The following is a 15,630-nucleotide window of genomic DNA, read 5'->3' on the forward strand; positions in this document are numbered from 1 at the left end:
CTAGTGAGAGACAACTATGCATTTTGAGTGAACTATTAAGCAATAAGGAATGACACCTATTCTCTCACTCTGCAAGTCAGTAGTTTCTTTTGTAAACTGTCTCTTTGAACAGCTGATTAGCAACAGATAGTGTGGGCCAGAGTGTGCCACTGTTATAAGCACTGAAAGTTGGGGAGTTTCACTTTGACATTATTAAATTAGCATTTAACCTTTTTGTTTTGTTGTATATGATCACATCCAGTGGTGTAGTGGTCCCTGGAGAAGTGGGTATACTCTCAATTTTTGCTCTTTTTTTTAACGCAGCCCAGAAAAACGCCCTGTTTTAGAAACAGTGATGTAAGACTCTATTTAGTTTACCCAAAAATCAGTCAGTAGTATTTTTCTCATTGTCACATAATTCCTGCTGCTTGATCTCAGGGAGGAAGGAAGGAAGGAGGGAAGGAGGGAAGGAAGGAAGGAAGGAAGGAAGGAAGGAAGGACAGAGGGATCTCAGGGAGGAAGGATTATTATGAAATGACTAAACCAATACTGGCCCACAGACTAGTGAGAGACAACTATGCATTTTGAGTGAACTATTAAGCAATAAGGAATGACACCTATTCTCTCACTCTGCAAGTCAGTAGTTTCTTTTGTAAACTGTCTCTTTGAACAGCTGATTAGCAACAGATAGTGTGGGCCAGAGTGTGCCACTATTATAAAACTAACATGACCTGATCAGGAGCAGTTTGTAGGTATTAATGGTCACACAGGCAGCCTGCATGAATGTACAATATAAATGAGGCAAACATGGTGTTTCACTTATTTTTTGAACATTTATTTAAATAAAATACTTCAGATCTGAATTTGACAATGCATCCTTGTTCATATTTCACCTTAGATTAAAAAAACATATCATTCTCTTCCACACATCAAAATCAATCAGATAAACTCAAAAGTGCTTTCTTCTTGAATTGATGCTTTAATAGAAACTGTGATGAGAAGCTTTGTGACTTACAGAAGATGCTTCGTCAATTAGGACAGCTAATTTAAGGATGATGCTATAATGCTAATTTAAGGATGATGCTATAATGCTAATTTAAGGATGATGCTATAATGCTAATTTAACCCTCCTGTTGTCCTCCCGGGTCAAATTGACCCCGTCTCTTTTGACTGTTCCTTCTTTTCTCCCTTCCTTCCTTCCATCTGTCCTTCCACCCTCCCTCCTTCTCTCTTTCTTTCCTTCCTCTCTCTTTTCTACCTTCCTTCTGTCCTTCCTTCCTCCCTCCCTCCTTCTTTCCCTCCCTGCTTCCTTCCTTCCTTTCCTTCCTCCCTTCCTTCCTTCCTTCTTTCCTCTGTCCTTCTTTCCTTCCTCCCTTCCTCTTTTCCTTTCTCCCTCCCTCCTTCCTCCCTCCCTCTTTCTTTCCCTCCCTGCTTCCTTCCTTCCTTTCCTTCCTCCCTTCCTTCCTTCCTTCTTTCCTCTGTCCTTCTTTCCTTCCTCCCTTCCTCTTTTCCTTTCTCCCTCCCTCCCTCCTTCCTCCCTCCCTCCTACCTTCCTTCCTTCCTTCTTTCCTCCGTTTTTCCTTCCTTCCTCCCTTCCTTATTTCCTTTCCTCCGTCCTTCCTTCTTTCCTTTCCTTCATTCCTTCCCTCCTTCTTTCCTTCCTCCCTTCCTCCCTCCCTCCTTTCCTTCCTTCTTCCTCCCTTCCTTCCTTGACTCGAGGACAACATGAGGGTTAAGGATGATGCTATAATGCTACTGACTGGTACTATCACAGATACTACTGAATGGTGCATCAGGGGGGATTTAAAGAAGTGGGTATACGCAATGCTGACTGAAAGATAAGTGGGTATATACCCTGGACTACACCACTGTAGCAACCTTTATGGAAGATGTCATTATAATGATGTAGAATCATAAGAACAGAAGAAGACCAGTGTTTTATAGAAACCTGAGCACTCCTGTCTTTTCAAATAAAATCAAACCCTTATGGAGACTTTGCATATCTGCTTTGGATTTAGGCAAGAACCCTAAATCCCTAAAAGGCTTTAAGTAAAGTTACATGAAACTTGCGTGTCTATGGGTCAATGACGTATAAGGATTTACAACAACTCAATTTTAGAATAATAAAAACAAGCATATCTAATGCAGTAGTTCAAACATTCAGAATGTTGTGTACCTGAAAATTCATATTATACATGTGAAAGTGATTTTAGTGGGTTTTTCAAGATTAATTGGCACTGGCCTTAAAAAAAGTCATGTGGTGCGACCATGATTCATCTTGAAATAAATTAATTTACCTAACACGCTTCACATCTTTTTTCTTTTTTTTTTACAAGTTTTCAGTAATATAAAGTGTTTGGAAACAAAGTATTTGCATTTTTTTTTTAAATGTTTGTAAATGTTGATCTTTTATTTATATAAGATATTTCAAGATGAATCATGGTCGCACCACATGACTTTTTTTAAGGCCAGTGCCAATTAATCTTGAAACACCCACTAAAATCACTTTCAAATTTATAATATGAATTTAGTCACCAAAATGTCCCAAATGAACATCATACTGCATTGAAGAAGGCTTTAAACTAGCGATTGAGACCATAAACACATTTTGAAAACGTTTACTGAGGTTAGAAATCAAGTGAGAAGTTGGTGAATTCTCCATTGACTTGTATAGAGACAGAAGTCCTTTTGACACCAAAACGGTCGCCCCCTGGTGGCCTTTTGATAGAATGCAGTTTTAAGTTACTTCCGCGTTCGCATCATTTCAGAGGACCAGAACTCCCCGCCTGCACTAAATTAGCAATGAACTGATCTTACTTACAAATATTGTGTGTGTATCCGAAGTCTGATATTGTATTCTTCTGTGTCGTAGATCTCCGCTGTTGTCCAAAAACAATTAAAAACATGTGAATGAGCCACATCATAGCGCTGAGTGATGTTCCTTCAGCCCAAAGGTAATAATTACAATAGTTTGTTGTGCTACATATCACAAGCTCAACCACTTTGAACCACAATGTAAATTTCTTAAGAATTTCAGCACAAAGTCAAGAGGTTGTGGTATCTAGCACAAGCCTGTGCATTCGCAGAGGTGTTTGCCATACGAGGAATTGCTCTCCTGAGACTAAAAATATCATCACCATTATTGCGTTTGAGACGTTTCTGAACACATTTTCGGTAACCTACTGGGCTGAAGGAACACGTCATAAAATAGTCATTAAAATGTTAGGTTTGGAAATTGTTTGAAAATGGACCACAAGAGGCATTTCAAAAAGGAAAACAAAGCTGAGTGTTTCTCCATCATATCTCTACTTGCATAGACACTGAGAGAAACTCAGTGTCTGATGTTTACCCATAGCCCCCTGAATAAATATGGTTAAAGGTTCTAAAATCGTTTCATAAATAGCTCAGCTGAGGTTGAGAAATGCTCAACAAAGCTGCTTTTTTTTTTTTTTTTTGAAAGTATAGGAGCAGATAATCCTCACCAGGACATTTCCCGGACACCTAATCCAGTCACGGCACCAATTGTGTTGTAGCATTATTTCATGTCTCTATGAATGAACTGCTGCAGCAACAGAGAGTTCAGTTTATTACATGACCCTAGCAGGAGCTAACTTCATAGCTTAAAAACAGGTTTCAGACTTCTCAAAACAAGTTAATTATGGTTATTCTGAAACTCACCTCGGCTCTTCTCCTTTTGAGAGCCTTGGGAGGTTGAAAGCAAAGGAAACAGTCTCTCAGATCAAGTTGTGCACGGTGCATAAGATTGTGCATGTAGCTGCCCCAGTTGAGGGATATTCACAGTTTTTTCCACTGATTTTGGTTTAAGAACAACTTTTTTGTACGTGGCCGTAAATCTGTGAAATAAACTGCCATAAATCATTTAGGAAGTTCCAATCTGACACTTACGAATTGGCTCCAAGTTTATTTATTGTAGGATATGATGCCTGATTATAAAGTGTCTTTCTATACTTAATACTGTAATGTAGCTTATTTATTTTAATTATTATGGACAGACACAGACTGTATATAATCAGCTGAAGGAGCTGTGAAGTAATGTTGATATATTGATGTATTTATCTCAGATGTAGAGTTTTTTAATTACCTTTATTAACTGGGTGGGGCCTGGCATAGTCCAATGAAACACTTAGGGAATGATCGATGTTGTTAATAGAGTTAAAAAAAAAAAAAATGCTGAGTGTATTATATCATTGTCTTGATTAATGTATTGCATCATTCTTGCTGTCTTGACCCGTCCCCTGCACAACCCTATCCTCAAAGGGGCCACAAGGGAAATAAGCCTACGGGCTTTATTGTGTTATCCTGACTTGTCCTTTTATACAAGCACTCAATGTCATGGCAGAACTGGGTTTTCTTTAAATGAAATTGTCAAATAAAATCAATCAATTAATAAGCTTACCTAGAATGGAGCTTATAGACTAATTCCTTGAAGGTGTCACAGTTTAACGTTTATAAAACAATAATACAACTTGAACTTGGCCACAGTATTTGCAGGAATATTTCATCCTTTTAACCAGGAATGTGAAGTTCATGCTTGTCCTTTCCTCATGCAGACACATAGATGTGATCATATACAACAAAACAAAAAGGTTAAATGCTAATTTAATAATGCCAAAATGAAACTCCCCAACTTTCAGTGCTGCAGATAGCGCTTCTCTCTCATTCCAATAGGCTACACTAGATGTTAAATCAGCTGTGTGTAGCAAACTTTTAAAGTTTACTGAATAGAAAATAATTACAACATGCAATAGCACCACCTGCTGTCATCATAACAGTACTGAGAGATGCCTTCTTATATTATCATATCTTAAAGAGCTCATAGTACCTTATGTACCTACCAGGACACTTTGCTCCCAGCATGCAGGCCTACTTGTGGTTCCTAGTATCTCTAAAAGTAGAATGGGAGGCAGAGCCTTCAGTTATCAGGCTCCTCTCCTGTGGAACCATCTCCCAGATTTGGTCCGGAGGGCAGACACCCTCTCTACATTTAAGAGTAGGCTTCAAACTTTCCTTTTTGATAAAGCTTATAGTTAGCCAGCTCCTAGTTTATGCTGCTATAGGCTTAGACTGCCGGGGGACTCCTACCTCCATGATGCACTGAGCTCCTCTCTCCTCCTCTCTCTCTCTCTATCCATCATCTATATCCATTAACATTCATGTACTATTAATGCATCAATAAGCTAAACTTCTTCCCCGGAGTTGTCTGAGCTTTCTGGTCTCACAGGTAATCTGGGCCTGTAGACGTCCGGATGACAGATTCCAGTCCCGGACCTTCTAGCTTCAATGTTGATTTTCAATGTGCTTCTCTCTCCTCTCCTCTCCTTCCTCTCTCTCTCTCTCCTCTCTCTCTCCTCTCCTTCCTCTCTCTCTCTCCTTCCTCTCTCTCTCTCTCCTCTCTCTCCTCTCCTTCCTCTCTCTCCTCTCCTTCCTCTCTCTCCTATCCTCTCTCTCTCTCCTATCCTTCCTCTCTCTCCTCTCCTCTCCTTCCTCTCTCTCCTCTCTCTCTCCTCTCCTTCCTCTCTCTCCTTCCTCTCTCTCCTCTCTACTCCAACCGGTCGAGGCAGATGTTCTCCCACTTTGAGCCTGGTTCTGGTTCTGAGGTTTCTTCCTGTTTAAAGGGAGTTTTTTCTTGCCATTGTCTCTAAGTGCTGCTCATGTGTGAATGTTGAGTCTCTTTAAAATTAAAACCTGAAGAGTTCGGTTTAGAACCTGCTGACTCAGGTCAGATAGTGGAGCCCAGAGTTCAGACTAAACATGGTGAAGCAGCTTTTACACAACTGGAACAAACTACCAGCAGAACTGAAATCAGGTTAACCCTCCTGTTGTCCTCGAGTCAAGGAAAGAAGGGAGGAAGGATGGAAGGAAGAAGGAAGGATGGAAGAGGGGAAGGAAGGATGGAAGGGATGTATGTGTTTACTATTATTGGGTTTTATTTTTATTTCTCAAATTCCATGTTTTTTTCAATGTTTTCTGTTAAATGTTTGTTTTATATAAAGCACATTGAGTTACCACTGTGTATGAAATGCGCTATATAAATAAAACTGCCTTGCCTTGTTGAAAAGTGCAATCTTGTGAATATGGCACGTGCCTTTTTGATTGGGAAATTTAAAACAAACAAAAAGAAAACAGTCTGCTGATGAGGGGCTTTTTATGCTTTCCGGTGAAGGGGCCATCCGCTTTTTTGGGGCCCCTCTTTTAAACCCACTACTCTGCAAATCTCCGAGCAGGATACGAGGCTACCCCATTACGTCATCACGTAACCTAGACGCAGGGTTATTTCTAAGGTCAAGCTGACAGTGAAAGTTCATTTCTCTTGTTGTACTGTGAAGCTATTTTCACGTAGCAGTGTTTTATATGTCTGTGAATATGACACATGAGTGAATAAAGTAAGCTATGTAGTATTTTGCCAAATCTGGGTCATTATACTATCTTCGAAAAAAGAGATTTTATAATTGAAAGTCCACGTTTTTGATATTGAATTTAAAAACAAACAATGTATTTAAAATAAATAAATAAATAATTGTTTTATTTTAAATGAATTAGGCTACGAATTATTTATTTTCAAAACTTGGACTTTTAATTTTAAATCTCTTTTTTTCGAATGAGGAAAACTAATGACCCAGATTTGGCACCTATAAAACTATGAGGGGGGTAAATTTATCCTCACTGGAGTTAAAAATAACTCAGCAGAGGCAAAGATATATAGGTTAGACCAGAGGAGGGAAACCCACACCATACCCCCGGCAAATCGCACCCTATGTATTCATATATTAAACCATGTAGAAAATAGTCCTATTTTTATATCGGATGTCTTTATTGATCCTTATTTTTGGGGCTAAAGGATAAATATGCAAGCTAATAACCAAGCCTCTTTTTTCTTTTCTTTAATTCAGAAGTAATATTAGTATTAAATGAATTGATAACACCAGTTGCATTAAACAGGTAGGCTTGTCTAAAGTGGGTGTTATGGATGACGCAATGAGAGTTGGACCAGTCACACCGCCACTGCTGTACTCCAGTCTCTGCTCCGCACCGACCGACACACTGCGACACGCTTCCAGATAATAACTCCTCTCTTTCTATATTCCCACATTATTAAGGAAACCACTCTTTCGTAAGTACAACCTACCTCCTTGTTCTATGTTTCAACTGCATGTATTTATCCGTCAGATGTGAGTTTAGACGCTACATAGCAACGGGTTGTCGCCAGGGTTCATGGCGCGCGCGCATGTGTGTGTTTTATTTCTTTGTTGATGAATGTAGATAACTAATACATTTGCATCCACTGCAACTTGTTAAGGGTGTACATTTGCAAACATTGAATATCAAGATGTTGCTAGATTGTCCCTAGAAATACTTTTACCACTCTTACACAATCTAGTCGCTTCAGCTCCATGTAACGTTAACGGAGCTCTGCAGAGTTGCCAGGTTTGTGTGTTTTATGCACAGGAAAAAAATCGGGGGATACTCGACCTGATGATATGGCAACCCTCAACTTCAAGCTGTGGGTATTGATGACTAGCAGCAGCTACATGACGGTCAATGACGTATAAGGATTTATAACAACTCAATTGTAGAATAATAAAAACAAGCATATCTAATGCAGTAGTTCAAACATTCAGAATGTTGTGTACCTGAAAATTCATATTATACATGTGAAAGTGATTTTAGTGGGTTTTTCAAGATTAATTGGCACTGGCCTTAAAAAAAGTCATGTGGTGCGACCATGATTCAGTTTCAGTAATATAAAGTGTTTGAAAACAAAGTATTTGCATTTTTTAAAACATTTTTGTAAATGATGATCTTTTATTTATATAAGATATTTCAAGATGAATCATGGTCGCACCACATGACTTTTTTTAAGGCCAGTGCCAATTAATCTTGAAAAACCCACTAAAATCACTTTCAAATGTATAATATGAATTTTCAGGTACACAACTGTATGTTTGAACTACTGGATTCCCGGCTCCTCCAGTCCACATGTCGATGTGTCCTTGGGCAAGACACTTAACCCCAAATTGCTCCAGTTGCTGTGCCAACGATGTATGAATGCGAGTGAATGGTTAGCTTCCTCCTGATGTGCAGGTTGGCACCCTGCGTGGTAGCTGCCTGCCATCAGTGTATGAATGTGTGTGAATGAGTTGTAGTGTAAAGTGCTTTGAGTGGTCGAAAAGACTAGAAAGATGCTATATAAGTACAGTCCATTTACCATTTACCTGCATGGGAGCTCCTATGGTGTGCAGACTTTTCTTTTTACTCTCCTTGTAGTTGGTTTTTGGTCCAGCACCCATCCCCTAACTGGGTAGCGGATTTGCGTGTTGTTTTGTTTTTTATAGTGTAATATCTAGCCATAAGTTCAGAGGAGTTGAATAAAAAAGAAATAATACATGACAATGCAAATGGAAGTATTCTAGATGATTTGAAGGTTTGAGCCTCACTGCGGTTCTGGTATTAAACTCTTGAGTAGTGTCGCCCAAATCCATAAAACTTATGGACAGGATCTCAGATGAGGTTTGAACACCTTACAGTAGTGAGTTACAGAGCAGCACATTACCTATAGGTTTCTATCATAGACTGTGTATAATGGACGTAACATCCGTGACGTCACCCATTGGTTTGTGGACTGCTGCTCGGAAGCGAATAGTATCAGATCTGAGCAGCGCCATCTTGAAAATTTCAGGTGCATGCTGGGAAAAATAAAAACAGGGATTCTACTTATATGGGCATCAGGAGGAGCATGAGGCGCCCTCCTGAACCTGTGAACCAATCAACCTGTCAATCACGATGTAGCCACGCCCTAATGCATACCCTGCTTTATCGTCACATATAAAATCAGGGAGGCCAAAATGTCCCAAATGAACATCATACTGCATTGAAGAAGGCTTTAAACTAGCGATTGAGACCATAAACACATTTTGAAAACGTTTACTGAGGTTAGAAATCAAGTGAGAAGTTGGTGAATTCTCCATTGACTTGTATAGAGACGGAAGTCCTTTTGACACCAAAACTGTCGCCCCCTGGTGGCCTTTTGATAGAATGCAGTTTTAAGTTACTTCCGCGTTCGCATCATTTCAGAGGACCAGAACTCCCCGCCTGGTTTCTATATATTTATTGTGACAGTCTATGATGTAATTTTTGCACATTCATTTTGGTCTCAGATTTACAGTTAAGTTTTCTATCAATGAAATAAAATGTAAAAATCAGAGAAAAAAAAATTCAATACCAGTTTCAGGCAAGTCAGCAAATCAACTGCACTGACACAGTTCAGCACAGTAAAGTAAACGGTGTGCAGAGTCAGGCTCTTTATGTGTGTATGTGTGCACACATCTGTGCCTGTGAAAGACAAAAGAGTGATAGAGAGCCACGTACACGTACACAATTATTTTGGCCATCTGACAAAAAAAAAAATCCCTACAAAGGTTAAAACCAAACCTCATCAGAGTTGTTGTGTGCGTGCTGGGAGGTATCACCGCTGTCCATAGGTGAGTAAAAAAAAACAAAAAACCCACATATTTAAAACTAGTTTCCTGGACATAGAAATAAACATAAATGCTGATATCTTCAGATTTGATTTCAGTTGCTTTAAAGCGAGTGTCAGTGTGAAACTATCTGAAAAATTGCCAACAAAATGTAAATTTTAGGACTGTTTGATGTCAAGAGAGATATTTATGTGTGTTAGGTTGGCAATATTTATTCAAATGTACTAAAGCTACATTTAAAAAAAACAAGAAAGAAAAAGAAAACAGTGTACAACCTCATTTTTAAGCATGTTTATGATACTACATTGTTCTAGATGTCTGTGACTTGACAGGATGTGCCCCCCCCCCCCCCCCCCCCCCCCCCCCCCCCCTCTATGAAGCACTTTTATTGCTTTGGTAGTCTCACCCTCAGGGGAGTTTGTCTAGACCACTGCAACTCATGATTGTTGTGTAGTCCTCATTGTTTGGTGTGTTATTGTCCAAAAAGCTTCACAGCTCAATGTGATGTTGACTGTTCAACAACAAGGTGTAAAAGTATATTCAGCAAATCCTCATATTTGATTCATTATCTGCTGTCACGGGACTTGTTCCAGAGCAGAGCTGCTTTTCAAACCATAGATACAGATCCGACTCGGCCGTATGTGCTACTGATTTGATAATACAGGGGTTTTGGGTTACTCCCAAGCACTCTCAGGTTATATATTGACATTTCCTCTCCAGCTAGGCAATAGTGACAAACATAATTAACTCTCTGCTGCTACTCGACAGCTTCTCCGCCTGTTGGACGAAACAGCCCTCATCATGTCTCAAGGTACCGTGGTTCTGGCGTACAGCGGCGGACTGGACACGTCCTGTATTCTTGTGTGGCTGAAGGAGCAGGGCTACGACGTCATCGCATACTTGGTGAGGTTTGGAGACGGTGTGTGTGGGTGTCAGTTTGATGTGTGAGCCAGTTGCTTTTGCATGTCATGTCATGTCATGTACCTTTTTGAAGATCTACAATTAGTTTCCAGACAGCTGACACCATTTGTCACAGATGTATAGGAGTGATTGGTGCCATCCAAAATGACCTGTTGGAGTTACAATACCGGTCGACTCCTAAACACAGGATTTGGCTTCATAATGCCGACACAAATCTACCAGGATTTACTTTTTGCTCTGAGGCAGTTCAGAACTGCACGGCAGGCAGATTTTCTTGCTGTCTAACTTTTCATTCAGTGTTTGAGTGGTGGGGGGAGGGGTAGTTCATGGCTGGGGCATGTGAGGTTGCAGCCCTCAAAGGCCTTTTTGGCTGTAGCTCTTCAGGGTAGGAGAACAATAAGAATAGCAGGCGCTGTTCCAATGCATCATTGATTTTAGTCAATGACATAACAAAACTGGACTTGTGTCAACTTGTATAAACATCAAGAAACAGCTCAGCTCATGTGGATAATTACACAGAAATACCTTGATTGCAATTAGGTTGTTTTTTTTATCTGTATGTTAAATAAATGCATCTAGTATGTAACAAGTATTAAAGTATTAGTGCATTGTGGGTTCTGTTTGGTGTCTAATGTAAAATACAATTATATAGTGCACTTATGTGATAAACTACACATATTATATGTTGAATTTCAGCATTGAGGTTAACTCCACCACAGACTACTTTGAGGATATAAACAGCAAAGCACCAATATTTAACTGATAAAGTACTAAAATATCAAAGATTTGTGCCACAGATGTCAGGTTTGTTTTCTACATCAATATTCTGGCTTTTTATGCAAGTATTTCCTTGGAGATCAGACAGCCTCTTCAGGCCCTTTAGTGATATTCATGGTTGGTTTCAGCTGTGAGGAGGGTTTACTTCTCCTAAACGACGTGATCTGAATTACAAGATGGTGGATTGCCAGATATAACAATTGCACAGACATGTCCCTGTGTGTTCATACAGCTTGGATTTTATTCCACAGGTGTTTTAAAACCAAAGGAACTGCACGGATGCATAACATTGAATGAAGATTATTTGAATCAGTATGATGGACAATTTGTGTCTTTACAGGCCAATATTGGGCAAGAAGAAGATTTTGATGCTGCCAGGAAAAAGGCAGAAAGTCTTGGTGCAAAAAAGGTGAGAGACTATTAAATATGTACTTGTATATTATTATTGTCATAATGTGTCAGAAGTAGCACAAGTTTTCAGATTGATTTCTTGACTTTCAGGCAGTATATCATAATTATCTTCAGAATCCTTAGCCATGGACTAGCAGTAATTACCACATACAGAGTTAAACATAAGAGTTACCATTTGATATACTGTACCAGAGTTAGCTTATAGCTCATTTTCATCTGCAGTCCATTCAATAGGTCAATATTAAAACATAGAATTTCACACTAACAAACAGTACAAAGCAAAAAACACACAGGACACATACACAACACAAAGCTACACATAGTAACACATCACATACGATGTAGAGTCAGTAGTTACAGAGCTGAGAAGCTTTTAGCAGACTTTTTAATGTGGTTTTAAGTGTATTGGATGAAGCTGCAGCCCCTCCTGTCATTCCACTGTTCTGACTGTTGTGTTTTCTGTCACTCAGTACATTAACATTAATCAAGCGTTCTTGTTTGAGGACTGAATTTCAATCTATTTGCAGAAAGAAACCACATTAATATTTATGTAAGCGCTATCTTTTCCAATAAAACATGCTCTTGTTTCTCGGTTTACATCCATGTCCGACGCACTCCAGCGCTGTCAAACACTCTTCTCTGGTTCAATATATTTATTTCCATAAACTTAGGTTGCTTACCGCAGCATGGAGTGACAGACAGATCAACTTAGTTCACTTCCTTCCTTTCCACTCGTTCAAACAAAAACAAAAAACAACACTTAGCAGCCGGCCCCAATAGCCACACTAATATACCCAGGTGCTGCAGTCACCTGTCTATAAAGAGGAGGCGGAGGTGAGAAACGCCATCAGTTGTGCATACTGTAGTCATGCCGGCCTCAAAATAACCAGAATTAACAATAAATCACAATTTCATAATTGTTACATAGACTGTATATATAATGGACGTAACATCCGTGACGTCACCCATTGGTTTGTGGACTGCTGCTCGGAAGCCAATAGTATCGGATCTGAGCAGCGCCATCTTGAACATTTCCGGTGCATGCTGGGAAAAATAAAACACGGATTCTACTTATATGGGCATCAGGAGGAGCATGAGGCGCCCTCCTGAACCTGTGAACCAATCAACCTGTCAATCACCACGTAGCCACGCCCTAATGCATACCCTGCTTTATCGTCACATATAAAATCAGGGAGGCCAAAATGTCCCAAATGAACATCATACTGCATTGAAGAAGGCTTTAAACTAGCGATTGAGACCATAAACACATTTTGAAAACGTTTACTGAGGTTAGAAATCAAGTGAAAAGTTGGTGAATTCTCCATTGACTTGTATAGAGACGGAAGTCCTTTTGACACCAAAACGGTCGCCCCCTGGTGGCCTTTTGATAGAATGCAGTTTTAAGTTACTTCCGCGTTGGCCTCATTTCAGAGGACCAGAACTCCCCGCCTGAATTGTTACCAATTCAACTAATAATTCAAACCATAATATTTCATTTTCATATCTCATAATTAATCAGATAAACAATAATAGTAGACCAGAAAAAATCAGATATTCATGGAAACATAAATCAAGCATTTGGCTCCAACAATTTACATTTTTTATGCATTTGCTTATCATTAGCCTTCCGTGCTTGGAGCTTAGCTCATGGATGCTTTTTGGCAGCTGACGTTCAAATCTCTCATATTACAGCTTCCACTTTTCACCTGGAAATACCAACAAAGAGGTGTTTTTAAGACACTCCTGTTTCTATGGCTTCACTTTACAAGTGTAAAGTCTATTCAAGTAAATTCTTGAGTGAGAAATGTTTCATGCAATCACATCATTGTGAGACAGATGAATAAACAATGAATCATCAGTTATTTTGTTGGTGAATGAGTGTTTTGTGTCTGTGCCTTTTGTTCCTGGTCAGGTTTTCATTGAAGACCTGCGTGCTGAGTTTGTGGAAGACTTCATCTGGCCCTCCGTTCAGGCCAACGCCATCTACGAGGACCGATACCTGCTGGGAACCTCCATAGCCCGGCCCTGCATTGCCCGGCGTCAGGTTGAGATTGCACGCAGGGAGGGGGCCCAGTTTGTGTCCCATGGTGCCACAGGAAAGGTAAACAAGACACAGAGAATAACAATACACCCTGAGGGAGGAAAAAAATAGGAGTGTGACTCTTTACAAACATATCCTTTTACATCTTGCAAATGTATTTTTTTAGTATGTATTTTTAAATGTTTTGACTTTAATCTAAAGCTGCAACAGAAAGCAGGCAGTTAGGGGAAAGGTACCAGTTTCCTATAAAGGAATTGAACGGTAGAGTTGTGATTCACTATGAGGCTCAACCCAGTCTTTCCTAAACATACAAAAGTTAACTGAGGCCACCGTCCATAGTCTGGATGTCAGGATGTCATCCGTATTCACAGGTTTAACATTAACTTTTTTTTAAGCCAAACTGCAACAGTCTTCCAGAAACCTCACCTCTTTAGAGCCTTTTCTGCCTTCCTGTATTCAGACACTGTCATTGTCTTGTATTCATTAGATGAAAATAGATGTTTTCTGTTCTGTGTATCAAAAAACAGATGTAATCATCTCTGTTGCCTGCACTTTTCTTCACAGCTCAAATGAGTCATTGCAGTTCAAAGGAAAATGTGAATACATGTATGTGTTGTGCAGACTGCCAAATGCCTGTCTGATTAGCAAGTGCAAGAATTAGAGAAAAATATTGAATAATATCCTGAATTCCAGGTTAGATTATAAACGCTTTGCCTGTAATTCTTTCTCATTGTTGTTTTGTAGATAGATACCTCTATTATGTCTTGTTATGTGTTGTTGTTGTTGTTGTTGTTGTTGTTGTTGTTGCAGAATCTGCCTTGTTCATGTGTTACTAGAAGAATCAGGCATGCTTAACTTCGTAATGAGCTTCTTAATTATTTTATTTTATTAATGAACTATTCTCTATTTCCACATTTACAAACACAGTTCTAAGGGCACTCTCGAGTAGATCAATGATCCAAGTTGTAGTTAGTAATAATTCATAATGACAAAATAGTTGTGAATAAATAATATGATGATGATTCATTAATGAAAGACTTAACTATACCCAATCTGCTTGGTCAGAGTCATTTTATTTGGACACAATAATATATAATTTAGATAAAAAGCTAATAACTTAATTTAAAGCTCTTTACAGGCTGTAGCTAGTTCAGTGTCTATTTGCACCCCTGGTACAAACAGCCTCGGCCACACAGCTGAGCTATTTGCACCCTAGACGTATAACAACGTGAAAACATGGCGGACATTCATCTTCCATGCCAACAGAAAAGGGCGAATTTAGAAAGGTTTCATCTCTAATGTTTGTTCTAAAGACATTTCTGGCGGGATAGTTGTATTATATTTTTTCATAATCTTTCCTCAGTGAATGTTTACAAGCGTGTCTGGTATTAATGCAGGAGACCTGGGTAACAGTCTTTGTAGCAGCAGTTACTTATTGATGTTTTCAGAGGAAAAACCTCTGCTGCATTTTCATAACTTTGTTAAGTAAATTCATACAACCTGAAAATATCTGATGATGGAAATCAAATCTTGACAGACAAGTCTGTGGTTGCCATGGATACCAAATTACATTTCAGACCTCTGAAGTCTCAGGCATTGGCCGTGAGACACAAGCTGCTCACACGCTCACACGCCACGCCTGACATTTTTCACGCCGGGAAGTGATAGATCTCACCGGATAGAAATTATTATATAATATACAGAAGAGTACAGAGACGTATATTTATGCCGTTGTCCCGGTGGGATACGAGAGTCTTCAGCATCTCAAGACGCTCCCCTCCGACACTCAGTCCGACAGCATGCACTCCTGTACTGGGGTGCAAATGCATACATTGATATTTGCACCAAGACCAGTGCAAATAGAACACTCTGCTATATATACCAGGGTACAAATAGCATCCACTTCTAATTGTACTAGGGTGCAAAAAATATTAATTTATAGCAAAAGTCTGCATGCTGTCATGTTCCTGAGTTGAACCTGTTAGTCTCACAAAAAGTGAAATA

The 15,630-nt window shown here is 39.4% G+C and overlaps 2 protein-coding genes across 3 annotated transcripts in view; both read left to right on the forward strand.

Annotated features, from left to right (window-relative positions):
* golga2 (golgin A2) overlaps positions 1 to 15,630 on the forward strand; it is a 178,650-nt gene that overhangs the window by 126,631 nt on the left and 36,389 nt on the right. The window lies entirely within an intron of this gene.
* ass1 (argininosuccinate synthase 1) overlaps positions 6,992 to 15,630 on the forward strand; it is a 38,072-nt gene continuing 29,433 nt past the window's right edge. Inside the window, exons 1-4 of one of the 2 annotated variants that reach the window (XM_062434344.1) lie at positions 6,992 to 7,111; positions 10,245 to 10,379; positions 11,515 to 11,583; positions 13,498 to 13,686. In XM_062434344.1, coding sequence (XP_062290328.1) covers positions 10,278 to 10,379; positions 11,515 to 11,583; positions 13,498 to 13,686 — 360 coding nt within the window. In that variant the 5' untranslated portion in view covers positions 6,992 to 7,111; positions 10,245 to 10,277. Of the gene's footprint in view, positions 7,112 to 10,244; positions 10,380 to 11,514; positions 11,584 to 13,495; positions 13,687 to 15,630 lie in introns of those variants that run through there. The other variant, XM_062434345.1, reaches the window with a different exon arrangement.

This window comes from Scomber scombrus, chromosome 15 (genome assembly GCF_963691925.1).
Source record: "Scomber scombrus chromosome 15, fScoSco1.1, whole genome shotgun sequence".
Lineage (NCBI taxonomy): Eukaryota > Metazoa > Chordata > Actinopteri > Scombriformes > Scombridae > Scomber > Scomber scombrus.